The sequence below is a fragment of the Strongyloides ratti genome (genome assembly GCF_001040885.1).
Source record: "Strongyloides ratti genome assembly S_ratti_ED321, chromosome : 2".
NCBI lineage: Eukaryota > Metazoa > Nematoda > Chromadorea > Rhabditida > Strongyloididae > Strongyloides > Strongyloides ratti.
In genome coordinates, this window is record NC_037308.1 from 4,081,915 (window position 1) to 4,097,172 (window position 15,258).

At 20.8% G+C, this 15,258-nt stretch overlaps 2 protein-coding genes across 2 annotated transcripts; both read left to right on the plus strand.

The window, feature by feature from the left end:
* Positions 1 to 27: 27 nt before the first annotated feature.
* SRAE_2000131900 (Casein kinase I) lies at positions 28 to 9,771 on the plus strand (the record flags this gene model as incomplete). Its single annotated transcript, XM_024652257.1, has 4 exons — positions 28 to 83; positions 7,840 to 8,013; positions 8,100 to 8,962; positions 9,032 to 9,771. The coding sequence occupies 4 exons, from the start codon at positions 28 to 30 to the stop codon at positions 9,769 to 9,771; spliced, it is 1,833 nt and encodes a 610-aa protein (XP_024505851.1).
* A 796-nt stretch (positions 9,772 to 10,567) lies between these two features.
* SRAE_2000132000 (Engulfment/cell motility, ELMO domain and Domain of unknown function DUF3361 domain-containing protein) lies at positions 10,568 to 13,093 on the plus strand (the record flags this gene model as incomplete). Its single annotated transcript, XM_024652258.1, has 2 exons — positions 10,568 to 10,747; positions 10,808 to 13,093. The coding sequence occupies 2 exons, from the start codon at positions 10,568 to 10,570 to the stop codon at positions 13,091 to 13,093; spliced, it is 2,466 nt and encodes an 821-aa protein (XP_024505852.1).
* Positions 13,094 to 15,258: the final 2,165 nt, after the last annotated feature.

Genomic DNA, 15,258 nt, shown 5'->3' on the forward strand with positions numbered 1-15,258 from the left:
ATATGTAAACATAAATATATATGAATCATGCTACTCCTACGAATTGGTGATAAAAATTCAAACAAAGATTCTTCATCAGAGAGGTAAGTCTTTATAATAATTCAAACATTAATTTTTTTTCTTAAATATCATATTTTAATTAGTCATTTTTCATATTTTAAATGATAAATAAAAAATGTAAAATATATTCTATTGTAAGTAAAATGAGATTTTAAAAAAAATATTCCTAATTTATCAATTGACTTGAATGCTAAATACTGAATTAATGTTAAAAAATAACATTTACAATATGTTTTATTTAACCATGACATTAATAAGTAAAATAAAATTATTCATGTATAAATAATTTAAAAAAAACAATGGAATTTACATCTCTTTTTTTTTATTAATATAACCTATATTTTAATATAAACATTATATGATATATTATGTGACTAAGTACGTTATTATTTTTTTTTGTCTTCATTTTTACCAACATTAAAAAAAAATAAATGTGTTTTTTAATACTTAATAATTTCCCTAATAATATTTGTTTTTTCTTTTCCACCCTCCTCCAAAAAAAAAAAATTAGGAAATTTTTATCTATTTAATTTCATTTTTTATTGTTAAAAAAAAATTTTTTTTCTTATTTTTATTATAGGTAGATATAAAGTATTTTTAGTAATTAAGATAAGGTTAAGAAAAATAATTTTATTAAATTACTTTCTTCACCAACTAGCATTAAAAAAGACATAAAATTTAATTATTTATGTATTGCTTAAAAACAAGATTTTTAATATTTGAAAAAAAAAGTGACATACTACTAATGATAGTTTATCACTTCTTTAATTTATGTTTTCCTATAATTTTTTTTAGCATTTAAAAAATTATTATTTAAAAAACTATTCTTCAACTTATGTTGATAATTATTCATATTACTTTTGGTGATTATTATTATTACTAATTTATACTTTTTTTTTAAGATAATAATACATATGTCTTTTAGTAATAAGATGATGTAGAAACTTCGAGATTTTTTATATTTTTAATAGATATATTTCTTCTAAGATTTTAAAAATACTTTTAACAAAAAAATTTTTTTTTTTTTTTAAAAAACAAACCATCAAAGTTCTTTCATATTTAAAATTACTTATTGTTACATTTATTTTTATAAAATATTCTTATAATAGTTGTTAAAAAAATTTTTTGTTATACTTCAGAAATAAAAAAAAAAAAGAGAGAGATTGAATGAAATTATATTTAAAGATTAGATATGTTTTTTTACATTTTTACTATTGAAGTTTATCATTTACACTAACTTAATTTCTTACCAATTTATATTTTACACATATCTAGTAAATGTTTTATACGATTTTTGAAAAATGAAAAAATAACACTATAAATTATAGTAGAATTTAAGACATGTTAAATAGTAAAGAAAAATAGTTAATGACTTTATTAAACATGATTTATTTTATATTAAATTAAAACATATTTTACCATACTTTAACTAATATAATAAATAAAATATAGTACAATTTTAAAAAGAAAAAAAGATTTATTTATATATATATTTATATGTGCATGATAACTATAGTTATTTTAAAAAATTTTTTTATTGTTATAAGCATTTCTTAATACAATAAACTTTTCATTATTAATACTTTTATATATTTTTTTTATTAAAATGACACCATATACTTTTAATAGAAAATTATTAAAGCTAACATATGTTTAAAAAAAAAGAAAAAAATTTTTTTACTTAAAATTAATAGATATATATTTTTATTTACAGTTACATATCACAATATATACTAACACAATTTAAAAATAAAATATCCTTTATTTGACAAAATTTTTATTTAATATTACTTTTTTCCGTTAAAAGCATTTAAAAACCTTTTGACTTTTAAAATATTATAAATATTTATTTATACAAAATATATTTATATTATTAACTTTCCCTTCTAATAATAATAATAATAATCTTTTAAATCGTCATAATAATTTTGTTTTCTATTGTATTTGATAAATTTATACTATATCACAATAATAATCATTAAAACATTTCGAACTTATACTATATACCATTATCAAATTTTTGCATCACTATTGATAAATAATTTGTCATAAATTATACTATTTATTTGATCAACCAAAACATTTATTATATCATAAAAGATTAATGTTTGATTGTATCTTATAAATTGGTTTTTCAAGTTAAAAAAAAATTAAATTAGCTTTTTTATTTTTAATAAATTTATACAACATATTTCCTAGTATTTGATTATTAAATAAATTCTATATATTTTCTTTTTAATTTTATTTTATTAAAAATAGATTGTTAAATTTATGTTTAAAAAAAAAGAAAAGATAGAATAAAGTTTTTTTTTTATCATGTACTTTTGTATTACACGAAAAATTGTTTTTTTTAATTAAGTTACTTATTTTTCTTTTTTTTTAACTTTTTATCTTTTTATACTTATTTTTAATAGAATTTTCTTTTTTTTATTTTAAAAATTTAATAATTTATTTATATATATTATATAAATGGTTTTCAGAAATAAATAATATATTAGTTATATTTTTGTATATATATTTTTATATAGGTATATTTTTTTTTATAGTTACTATAACAATTTCATTTATACATTACTAATTTTATGATTAAATATAAAAAAAAACTTTTTGATATTCATTATTTTTGTATAAATAGAAAAAAAAATCCCCTTAGAATATATTTTTTATTTACAGATAAGATATTCTTTTATTGTTAATTCATGAAGAGTGAGAATCGAGAAAAAAAAAAATACTTTATCAGTGGATGTATCTTCACACATACAATATTTTGTCATTTTCATTTAAAATTTTTTTGATAGATTCAGTCAGTATCAGATGAGAGGAGTTACCATATTTTTTTTCTATCTATCTTCTTTTTTTAATGCCTTCAAAAACTGTAAATATATACAATTATATAACTTTTTCGTTCCTTATTTATAGATGGTCATATAAAAATGTAAAATATGTATTTATTATATATATATATATATAAATTTAAAAAACCTTAATTTAAACTTTCATTTTTAATAAAAATATAAATTTTTACAACTACCACGCGTCATCTTCATAATATCTTGATAGGGTTTTATTATTTTTATTATATAAATTATATATGAATGTTTTCATTAAAAATTTTAAAATCTTTTTTAAGATTAACTGAATCTTTTAAGTAGATTTTGTTTTCTATTTATATGTGTTATACTTTTGCACGTATATATATTTATATTTTGGTTGAAGATGATATGACTTATCCAACATTTATTTTACTAAACTAATAATAATATCTCTTTTTTAAACCATGTTTGTAATTCAAAAAAAAATATATATATTAAACAATTAATCTTCCTTTTTAGTTGTTGATGTTTTAATAATTGAAACTTTGAAATTTTATCTTTTAAGAAACAGAAACCTTATTATATATACATAACCTTTTTGTTAAAATATTTTTATTACTACTTTAGTATATATATATATGTCAAAATACAAATATATAGAAAAAAAAATCTAAATCATTTATACTATTTTCATCTATGTAAATAAATGGTATCTCAAATGTTTAAATTTTCATATCTCTATATTAGAATGATATTTACAAAATGTTCAAATTAATACTCATTATTGTAGGTGAATACACCTCATAAGACTAACTACTACCACTTGATATTTTGTCTTAATGATAATAAGTGGGATAAAAGATAATATTACAAGAGAATAATGTAGATTTTCAAGAGTAAAGTATGAAAAAATTTAGTGAAAGTTTAAATGTACATATTAATATTCTTCCTCTTCTTTATAATTTAAATTATCATTAAAGTAAAGAAAATTATGTATTGAAAGATGCCCGTAAAATATCTCTTATTCCATTTTTACAACTATATATATAAAATGAGAAAAAGACTCTATCTATTTTTATATTATAATAGAATAGTCTACCAAAACACATATATTAAGAGAGATGGATATTATATACACACAAAAAGACAATTGATCAATAGTTACTTACTTTTATTTTAACATTCACTAAAAATTTTAACATTCATTCTTTATATATTTTATTATATAAAATAATAATATTTTTCATTTAACACTATTATTATCTTTTTTTTTCCTCATTCCACTTTAGCCATTTTATCAAAGTTTCAATTTTTTACATTTATTTTAATAGATAGATATTAATCTACCTTATATCTTTTTGATTATTTTTTTTTTTTATTTTTAAAACAAAAATTTTTATTTCTTTTATTTCATTACCACTTATATTCTTATTATTTCAACATACAAATATATTTTATATATTTCATGGTCAGCTAGAAATTAATACACCCAGACACCATAAAATCATTTTCATACTAAAGTTTATGTAAACATTTATCATTTAATTTTTGTCTAAATATACATTTATTTTGTATTTCAAGATTGTATAGAAATATCTTTTAAAATATTCTTATGTAATATATCTTTAATATAATTAATTCTCGATACTATAAGAATATTTTATATAAAAACTTTAATCACCAATATTATAATTATTAAAAAAAAAAAAGAGAAATATTTTTTAATTATTTTTTTCCTATCATTTTAATTTTCTTTAATGTAGATTTTTCTTCTCCTATTGAAAATCTCTCTCTCTCTCTTTTTCTATTTTTCCTAATGTGTCAATATTATACATAATTATGTTTCTCCTTATCATTAAATCTATCTTTAGTTACTTATTTGTGTGTTATTTAAAATTACCCTATATTATGTAATAAAAAATATTTTTAATATAAAAAATTTGTTATATATTTTAATACTATGAAAGGTATACATTATATATTTTTATTCACTATGATAATATATATATATATTTTTAAAAGTAATAAAAATAATGCCAAAAAGGAACTTTATTTTAAGTAAAAATATTATATATATATATAAATATTCTTTTTTACAACGATATTTATTTCAAAATATTTGATAAAAGATACTTTTTATCAATATATTTGATATATCAATTATTAAATTTATTATAAAATTTCTTTTCTCCTCATATATATATTTATCATATTTTTTTTTTGTTTATTAAAGAATATAATTACAAAAAAAAAAAAAAAATAAAAAATACTTATATATACACATTTTTCTCTTTTAATTATAAATATTCTCACTTTTTTTTAACCAATCTTTAAAATAAAATAGTTAATAAGTTTTTTTTATATTTTTTCACATTTTAGTTAAAAATTATTTAAATTAATATATTATAAATAATATAGTTGTAAGGGAAAAAATAAAATAATTTTAAAAGGACGTGTTTATTGTACTCTTATTGTGCCTTTAATTTTATACTTATAATAGATAAAAGCAGTTTAATAAATATATACATATAAACATATTAAACTATTTTATGCCTTTTTGTTTTATTTAATATAAATGTGTAGATATTTTCTAATAATATTATATATATATATATATATAAAACAGACTTTACGAAAAAAAAAAATATAATAAAACAGTCTGCCATATTTAATTTATTAAATAAAATAGGATTGTCTCTCTACAAAAAGTAACACATACCAGTAACAACAACAACAACAACAAAACAAAATATAATAAATATTGAGAAAAAAAGAGAGGAGAACAGTAAGCTAGTTTAAAAAGTGATAGTAATATATTAAGATACAACCAAGGAGAGAGAGAGAAAACTTTCTTTTTTATATATTAAATGTGTTTGTTGTATATATGTATATTATATATCTTTTATATTATAATACATACAAATTGTATATTATTTTTAAAATATGTTGTAATAGAAGTTTATTTATATTCATTCCTCCTTCGCTTTTCTTTGTATACAATTTTTAAATATGTTTTATTTATATATATATATAGAAGATGAATAGAAAATAATAATGTATATTTTGGTTTTTCTATTATATTCTTGGTACATCATCAAATATTGTATGTTTTAATGTTTATATATTATTTATGTATCTCTTATGTCCACACCAGGAGCCTAAAGTATTATTCAAGAAAGAAAATAATAATGGGGAGGAGGACATTATCACATATCTCTTTTATAATTATATATTCTTTAAATATTTTTAAAAAAATATAATACAAAAGATTTTTAAAACATTTTTAAGAGATAACTTAAGATATATAGATATATATATATATAATAGTAATAATAAGTGTTTAAAATAATGATACTAAACATAGTTTCTCTTAGGTAATATTTATTTTAAAAAGTTAAAAAAAAAAAGACTTATTATCTTTAATATTACACTAATTATAAACAATAATTTTAAAATATAATGATTTATATATATTTCTTATCAATGTTTATTACACAAATCATTCATGAAAAAGTAAATTCCATCTTTTTGATATCAAAAATATTTTATTGATTTTTTCTATTTCTTGATTAATATGTTAAAAATTTTTGTCTTTAATCAAGGACATACATCACATATTATTATTTTCTCTGATAATATATATCTAACATATACATAACAAACCTATTCTATAAATTAATTATATTATTTCAAATAATTACTATTTAAAGCTCTTTATATTAAAAGAGTATCATATCATTTTATTATTATTATTTGGAGAGAAAACTTTTTATATCATTTATGTAACATACTTATGTAAATGTATGATATATGTGTATATATAAATATATATATCAGTTGGACTATATTTATATATAATATGTGTATACATAATAACGTTTTAATATATAAATTCCATCTTTTTGATATATATTATTATTATTATATTATATATATTTTTTTTAAAAATTATAATTAAATTTTCTTTTTTATTCTTAAATTCTTAGAAACTTTTTACACTCATAAGTTTAATAAAAAGTACATTTATTATTATTTATCATAGAAATTAAATATATGATTTCTAGAAATTTCCTATTAATCTTTTTCTTACTTTAAATATAACATGTACTTTTATCCTCTATTTTATGGATACCATCTATAGGTAATTAACCAAAAAAAAAGTAATAAAATCTAAAAGGATACCTTTTTTTTTTAACTTATCCATGTATCATCAATTTACAATGAAATATATATATATACATAATTCAAACAAAAAAAAAAGTACAAGTATCTTCTAACAATATCGTTCCTCTCATCCATTTTAATCATCATTCTTTATTTTGTTATACCATGAAACATCTTCATATTTCTCTTTCCATCTAATTTCATGGTCTTTTTTTTTAAAAAAAATTTATATATCTTTTAATTAAATAACTATATATAGATAAAGGTATTTTTAAATCCAATAAATAAAAAAAAATTAAAATAAAAGTTTATAAGTAGTATATAGAGTAAGAATAAAGTAAAAACATATTATTTTTGTAATTAATTTTATTGGAGTAATACTTATCATTTAGAAAAATGGTTTGACCTACGCTAATGTATAATTCCATAGTCATCATCATCGATCTCTTTGCGCTTTACACTCACAACACAATCTCTATGCATTTTTTTTTTTTTGTCATCGTTGTCGTCTTCTCCTTCATGCATACAGTCTATTATTTATTGATGCGTTTACTTTTTATTACTATTCTTCTAACCCTGAAGTGGTAATTATTATAGAAATATTTTGTTTCCCTCCTTTTCATTTAATCTTTTTATCTTTTTGTTTGAATAAATTAATGTTCCATTTTGGTTTCTTTAGGTATTCTCATTTTAAAATATCCTACAGTATGCTAGTTTTTTTTTTCTTTTTCATTTATATATGTTTTTTTTTAAAAAATTCTATTTAAAATATTATTATTTTTTTTTTTTTCTATATTTTTAGACGGGTTTCGTCTACGCAACGAGCCTCTGCCATCAAACACCATTACCATACATCTGGAACAAATTCATCATCAACCAATAAAAGTGGTAGTAATCTTTCAACAAAACAAAGATTTGCATCAAAATTTCGTACTGACTCATCGACAACAAGATCACGTTCCTCAACTATATTTAGGTAAGAAAAAAGTTACTACATTTATAATAATATTATATATATTTTTTACTTTTCTTATTATTTTTTTTTATTATTATTTTCTTTAGTGGTTTAACACAAGGAATATCCGTAACAGTTCCAGGAAGGAATAGAACAAGACATTCCCCGAAAAAAGGTGGTAAAAATCGTCAACAACCAAAAGTAGTTATAGGAGATAACGCATACTCTTATACACAACGTCTATTACCTCCAAATCTCTATCAGGGTACCTCATCTTCAATAACTGGTGGTGGTTGCCTATCAACAGAACTTTCCTGTGGTAGGTTATCTTTTGAAGCAACAACTGGTGCTGGTTTATTAGATAAAAGTTCTCATAGTCAGTACGATCTTCGTTCTGAATCTAATATTTATAATACAACAATGACAAATATAAGAGGTTATGGACCAGGAGGACAAAATTCCTCAACATCAGCATCCTCCTCTGTTTTGATGGTTGGACCAAATTTTAGGATTGGTAAAAAAATAGGGTGTGGGAATTTTGGTGAATTACGTTTAGGAAAAAATTTATATAATAATGAACATGTAGCAATAAAGTTAGAAGCAATGAAATCAAAAGCACCTCAATTACATTTAGAATATAGATTTTATAAATTAATGGGACAGGCTGAAGGAATTCCACAGGTACATTATTTTGGTCCATGTGGAAAGTATAACGCATTGGTGATGGAATTATTAGGCAACTCCTTGGAGGATCTCTTTGATATGTGTGATAGAAAATATACACTAAAAACAGTTTGTATGATAGCTATGCAACTTATTAGACGTATGGAGTTTGTACATTCCAAACATCTTATTTATAGAGATGTTAAACCTGAGAATTTTTTGATTGGTCGTGCCTCAACGAGGAAACAACATATTTTACATATTATTGATTTTGGTTTGGCAAAAGAATACATTGATTGTGATACGGGTGTGTTTTTTTTTCTCCCAACTTTTTTTTTTTAATATTTGTTTTTTTTTTTATAATAATTTTTTTTAGGCAAACATATTTCATATAGAGAACATAAATCCCTAACGGGTACTGCTCGTTACATGTCTATAAATACACATTTAGGAAAAGAACAATCACGAAGGGATGATCTTGAAGCATTAGGTCATATGTTTATGTATTTTTTGAGAGGTTCATTACCATGGCAGGGCCTAAAAGCAGATACATTAAAAGAACGTTATCAAAAGATTGGTGATACTAAAAGAATAACACCAGTAGAGATTCTTTGTGAAGGATTTCCAGAGGAGTTTGCTCAGTATCTTCGGTATGCTCGAAGACTTGACTTCTTTGAGACACCTGATTATGATTATTGTTTTAATTTATTTAAAACTGTCCTTGAAAGGAGTGGATATACATATGATTATGAGTTTGATTGGACAACAAAATTGAATCATGCATCAACACCATCAGGATCAATACATGCATCTGTTGATAATAATTTGACTACCGATGCCGGAGCATCTGGAAATCGTCAAGATCAATTAACGAAAGGTGGAAGGCATTCTGGTACAGGTAACAAACAACGTGAAGATGGTCTAAGGCCTGGTGGCGGTAGTGGTCCAGCAGGTATCTTTGGATCAAATCAAGTAATGCATTCAGCTAGGTATGACGTTATTGAAAGAAATAATAGAGATGGAGGTAACAATCAACAAGATGATAATAGTAGTGGTGAAGTTAAATGTTGTTGTTTTAAAAGGCGTTGTTCTAAAACTCCAATCCAACAACAATAACAATTATACTAGAAGAAAAAAAATTCATACAATAGATAAGATTTAAAAAAAATGTATGTAATGTTGTCATATTTTATATCTTTTTTTTTTTGTTTTTCTTCTAATTTTTATACATGTTTTTTTTTATTATCATCACATTTCTACTAACACTTTGATTTTTTTTTGAAGGTAAAAATTGAGAAGATCCTTCATATGTTACAATTTTCTTATATCTTTCATCATAATAAAATTTTTGATATTGTGTGAGATTTATTTTCTCATACCATATTTGGAATTATTTTCTAGTGAATTAATTTATAAAATGTATTAAATATTTGTTAAATTAAATGATTGAATTAATTATGTAAACAGAGAAGAAATTATTTATCATTATAAAAAAAAAAATTTTTTCTTTTTGTTTCATTATTTTTTAAAAAAAAAAGTAAAATTTATAAAATAAAATTATTGTTTTGTATGATTTATGATTTTATCAAATGTTTGAAAAAGAAAATTAATTAAAAAAAAAAGGAAGATTAATATTTTTATAGAGAAGAATATATTAAAAGAAAAAGTACCCACGTTGGAGTATCGTTACTTTCATTTGTGCATTTCATTTCATTTGATATAATTTTTCTCATTGCCAAATTTTTCTATAACATTATATTATTGTAATACTTTTCTATCATTCAACAACTTTGTATATATAATAATTTTAATATTTTATCATAATTTTAAAGAAATTTATATATATATCAATAAAATATTACTAAATTAAATTTTTTTAATTTCTATTTAAAAAATAATAATAAATAATAAGATGCAACAGTCTGATGGAATTATAGGAAAAGGTTTAAATCCAATTGATATACGATTACCTCAGTCAGTCTTTAAGGGAGCTGTTAAATTAGATCCATTTATTTCTAATTATTTAATAAAACCATTTAAATATCCCACTGATCCAAAATACCTATCATGTTATGTTCAATATGATAAAAGTGTAAGTATATACATATATAATTGATCAATAGAATTTAATATATAATTTTTATCTTTTTAGACTGATACTGTAAGTGAATTTTTAAAAAATATTATTAGACAATTAGAATTACCATCTGAGGATGAAATTGATGGATACTCATTAACATTTGAGGAGGATGGTATTTTTGTGACAGAGGAACGTATAAATAAATTAAAACAAGGTTTTATTCTTATACTTACTGCATCACCAAATAATTATGTTCAGTATGTTGAGAATATTATAAAAACAGGATCAGAGTATGGGCAGGATACTTTAAAAACTCTTCAACTTATGGAACGTCTCTCTAAAGATAAAATATTTTTACAAGCATTTGAAAAACATTGTGGTATTGGAAAAATTATTTCATATATTGAGGCTGGTAAATTTAGTCAAAATGGAACATCATTAAGTTGTTTATTTAATATTTTTCTTACACTTATGACTACATTAGAAATAGAAGATAAAGATAAAGCAACATCATATTGGTTTGGATTGTCAAATAAATTTATATCAGAGGTTGCCTCACACATTAGTGGTAGAACAAAGTTAGAAAGTAATGAAAGTTTAAATGCATCTTTAAATGTTATAGAATTTATATTAAAAAAATGTCAAAAAAATCAGTTACATCAACTTCAGAGAGAAGTTCCTTTTGAAAGTTTAATAATGCATTTGGAAAAGTCAGATAAAAGAATTCCAATAGCAATATTAAATTTAATGAATTCTTTATATGGAGTAGCTGATGAATGTTTAAAAATAGAAATGTTACAAATATTAAAAAATAATGCTTTTCGAAGTATGATATGTAAACTTCTTAAAAGACAAGATACAACAAAATTAGATCAAGAACTTAGTAAACCAATGAAAAATCTTCAGGTAATTTTAATGAGTGATCTAGCTATGAAAGCTCTTAAAAAACCATCAGAAGTTGAGATAGAAATAATAAGAAATATGGAATCACTAAATCCATGTAGTTTTGATGGTAGTATTTATCATACATCACCCACAAAATCACTCGGAGCAGCTACAATAACTACGTTTGGTGTTGAGGAAGATGACATCTCAACATCCTCATTCTCTGATGTTTATCCTCCTTTAAATGTTGATTGGAATGAATTTACAGATTTAGTTAGTAAAACACCTCCAGGTTTATTAGTTTTAGAAGCAATATTATATTTTGATGAAAAATATCCTCAATTATTAAGAGATATAAATTCAGAAAATATTGTCTGGCAAGAAACATCATCATGGCCTTTTCCAATAGTTTCTATTTATTTAGTATCAATATTAATTGATTTATTTTCAATTGTTCCATCAAAATCTGAAAATTCAGGATGTTTAAAAATAACAGACAAGTTAAAACGCGTTTCAACATTTTCAAAAGAATCCAATGAAACTAATAAAGAAGATAATCTTCATTTAATTTTTTTTACAATAGAATCACCTTTTCATGAATTATTTTCACTATCTGTTAGACTTTTCAGAAGAACGTGGAGAGAGATGCATGCATCAAGTGAAGATTTAATGAAAGTTATTAAAGTTGTAAAAGAACAATTAGAAAGATCATTAGAATTTAATCCTTTATCTATAAAAGATTATGATAATTGTTTACAAAAATTTTCATATTATCAGATGCAGAAAATTTGGGAATTGGAGAGATTTGAAAAAGATCAAAGTGAACTTCAGAGTGATGCTATTAGGCATTTAACACCTAAATTAAGATTAAAGATGGAAAAACTTGTTAAACAGAATAGAAAAAATGAAATGAAAAAAGGGTGTGTTTTTTATAAAGTTCCTAAAGATAAGGGTAATAATAAAATTACTTCATTAGGATACTGGTTATGGAAGCTAGATAGAAATGAAAGATTTCTATGGTATCAAGATGTTGAGAATGAAAATTGTTTAGATATGAATATGTCAAAAGCCAAAAAATTACCTGTTATGGAGATAACATCATGTATTTTTGAGGAAGCTTATGCAGAGTATATGTTATCAACATATGGAAGAAAAGGTACTTTTAAGATTCCTTCTAGAGGTATAGGTATATGTATAAATGGTTCTAAAGATCCTGATTTTAATATTGCTTTGAGTAATCAAAAAAAAGTAAATATTTGGATAGATGGATTAAATAGCTTGATAAATGATAAATTAATTACAGCTGAATCAATTGTTGAAGTTAAGAAATTGGCTGACTTTGATGTTAAAGTTAGACTTATGTATATTGATTGCCTTCCAGAAATTAGGGAATGTGAAATTGGAAGTAAACTTGAAAGAGTCATCCCTCCTCCACCTACTGATTTTTCATGGATTTCTTTGAAATCACCTTAAATATACAAGGTGATTTATGAAGGTCTTCTCATTTAACTTAATATTGTATATTCTGTATCAATAAAAAAAATGTTTGAAATTAATTTATAATATTTTTTTGTGTTAAATAAAAAATATTTATATTTTATTATGTATCTTTGTATGATAATAAGGAAGAAGAAAATTTATTTTAATTAAGAAAAATAATAAAAAAAAGTTTCCAAAATACTTCTTAAAAGAAATAAAAAAAATTATTTATTAATATACATAACTTTACATAAGAAAATAAAAGATTCTTGGCTCTTTGTATTATAAGTATAAAAATCATGAAACAGTTAAAAATCACTTTTAATAAATTTTTTCAAAAAAAAACAACATTCTGTAACAAAACTATTTTAGGGTACTTTATGAAAAGTAAAATTTTAGAGTATGTCAAAGTAGAACTGATAACTTTTAAAGAGTTTTATTATTTGGTGGTGAATTTTATTTCAAATTACCAGTCTCTGCTTCTACAAATTTTTCATGAATTTCTTTGAATACTAATAATCAATATGAATAAATATTTCAAACAAATAAATTAAAAAAAGATTATTTTTTGTTTTGTACATTTTATTATATACAAATTAATTTTATTAACAATGTTTTTAATATCAAGTAATAATGTTTTTTTTAATTTATTTAAATGTATCTATGGTTGTTATTTACTTAGGAATCAACATTAAAATAAATTTATTTTTATATATCTCTAATTACCTTTTCATTTTGTTTTTTTTTTCTTTTTTATAAATGAATTAAATTCTTTCATTATAAAGAAAACTTTTTTTTTATAATCAACTATCAAATTGTCCTTCAAAATAAAAACCTAGTTTAAATATATATATTACAAGAAAGGTAAAATTAATCCAATATATATTATTATCAAAAAAAAAGTTGATATTATTAATAAGTATCATTCCAATAAAAACTGGCGGGTGATAAATTTTTTTTTTCTCATAACTTTAAATACTTGTTTAAAATAAATGATAATAATTATGTTGTGAAGTGATTGCTTTTAAATTCTTTTTTTTTAACATTTATTTGAAACATCTTTTCACATGATATTTGGCACCGGTTTTTTTGTGCTAAAATAATGAACCATAAATAAAATTAAATATTAATCTATGAGTCATTTGAAATACTTTAATTTAAAAGAAGCTAGAAATAAGTTTATTTTATTAAAGTATGTGTTTCATTGTATGATGTTTTGGTATAGAAAAAGGATTATAAGAAAGAATGATAAAATACTTGATATATATTTAAATCTGAATGATATGAGTCATTAACTTTATTGTTAGAAATGGGTAATTAAAATGTATGTTATTAAAATTAATTTATAATTTGATGAAAGTTGATGAAAGTGAAAATAAATGTACTTTGATATGGTAACAAATATAATTTTAAAAAAAAAAGTGAAAAAATTTAGTGCTACCAAAAGAAGTAGAGTGTAGAAAAGAATGTATTTATTATGGAAAAACAATAATATATTGGAGCAAATTTTCTTTTTTTTATTAAGGGAAGAGATAGAAAAAAAATTATATGTTACCTTGAAAAGTTGGTAAATATAGAAATATGATTTTAATCAATGTATTTACAAAAGAAGAAACCACAACCTAAGGGAAAGAAAGAGACTATTGTTTGTCATTAACTATATAATAATATCTATATATTAAAACTTCTTTATTGAAATAAAAGTAATTTTATTTTATTGTATATTAATGTTCAAATATATATAATCTTTAATAATAATTGATGCTTTCATTATATATATAACTTTTTCGGTTAAAAATTTTTAACTTTAAGAGGATAATAAAAAGTTATATTTCAAAAATATTTGCGTATAATTTTACTATCCATGGTCATTTGTAGCCCTAGGCTTATTGTAGTTTGTATTAATGGTATTGTAAATATGTTCTTTTTAAATAAAAATGAATTTTCTATTATTTATGCTATTAGATTGTCTTTTTGACAACATTAATTTAAATGAATTATTTGAAAAATTTGCTTAATTTAGTTTACATAATATTAAATTAAATAAAAAAGACAATTATACAATAGATCAGGATAAATAGATATAAACATTAAAAATTAATGGAGGGGGGAGATGATAAAAAAGAATCAGAAATTTTATTAATAAGAAACTTGATAAA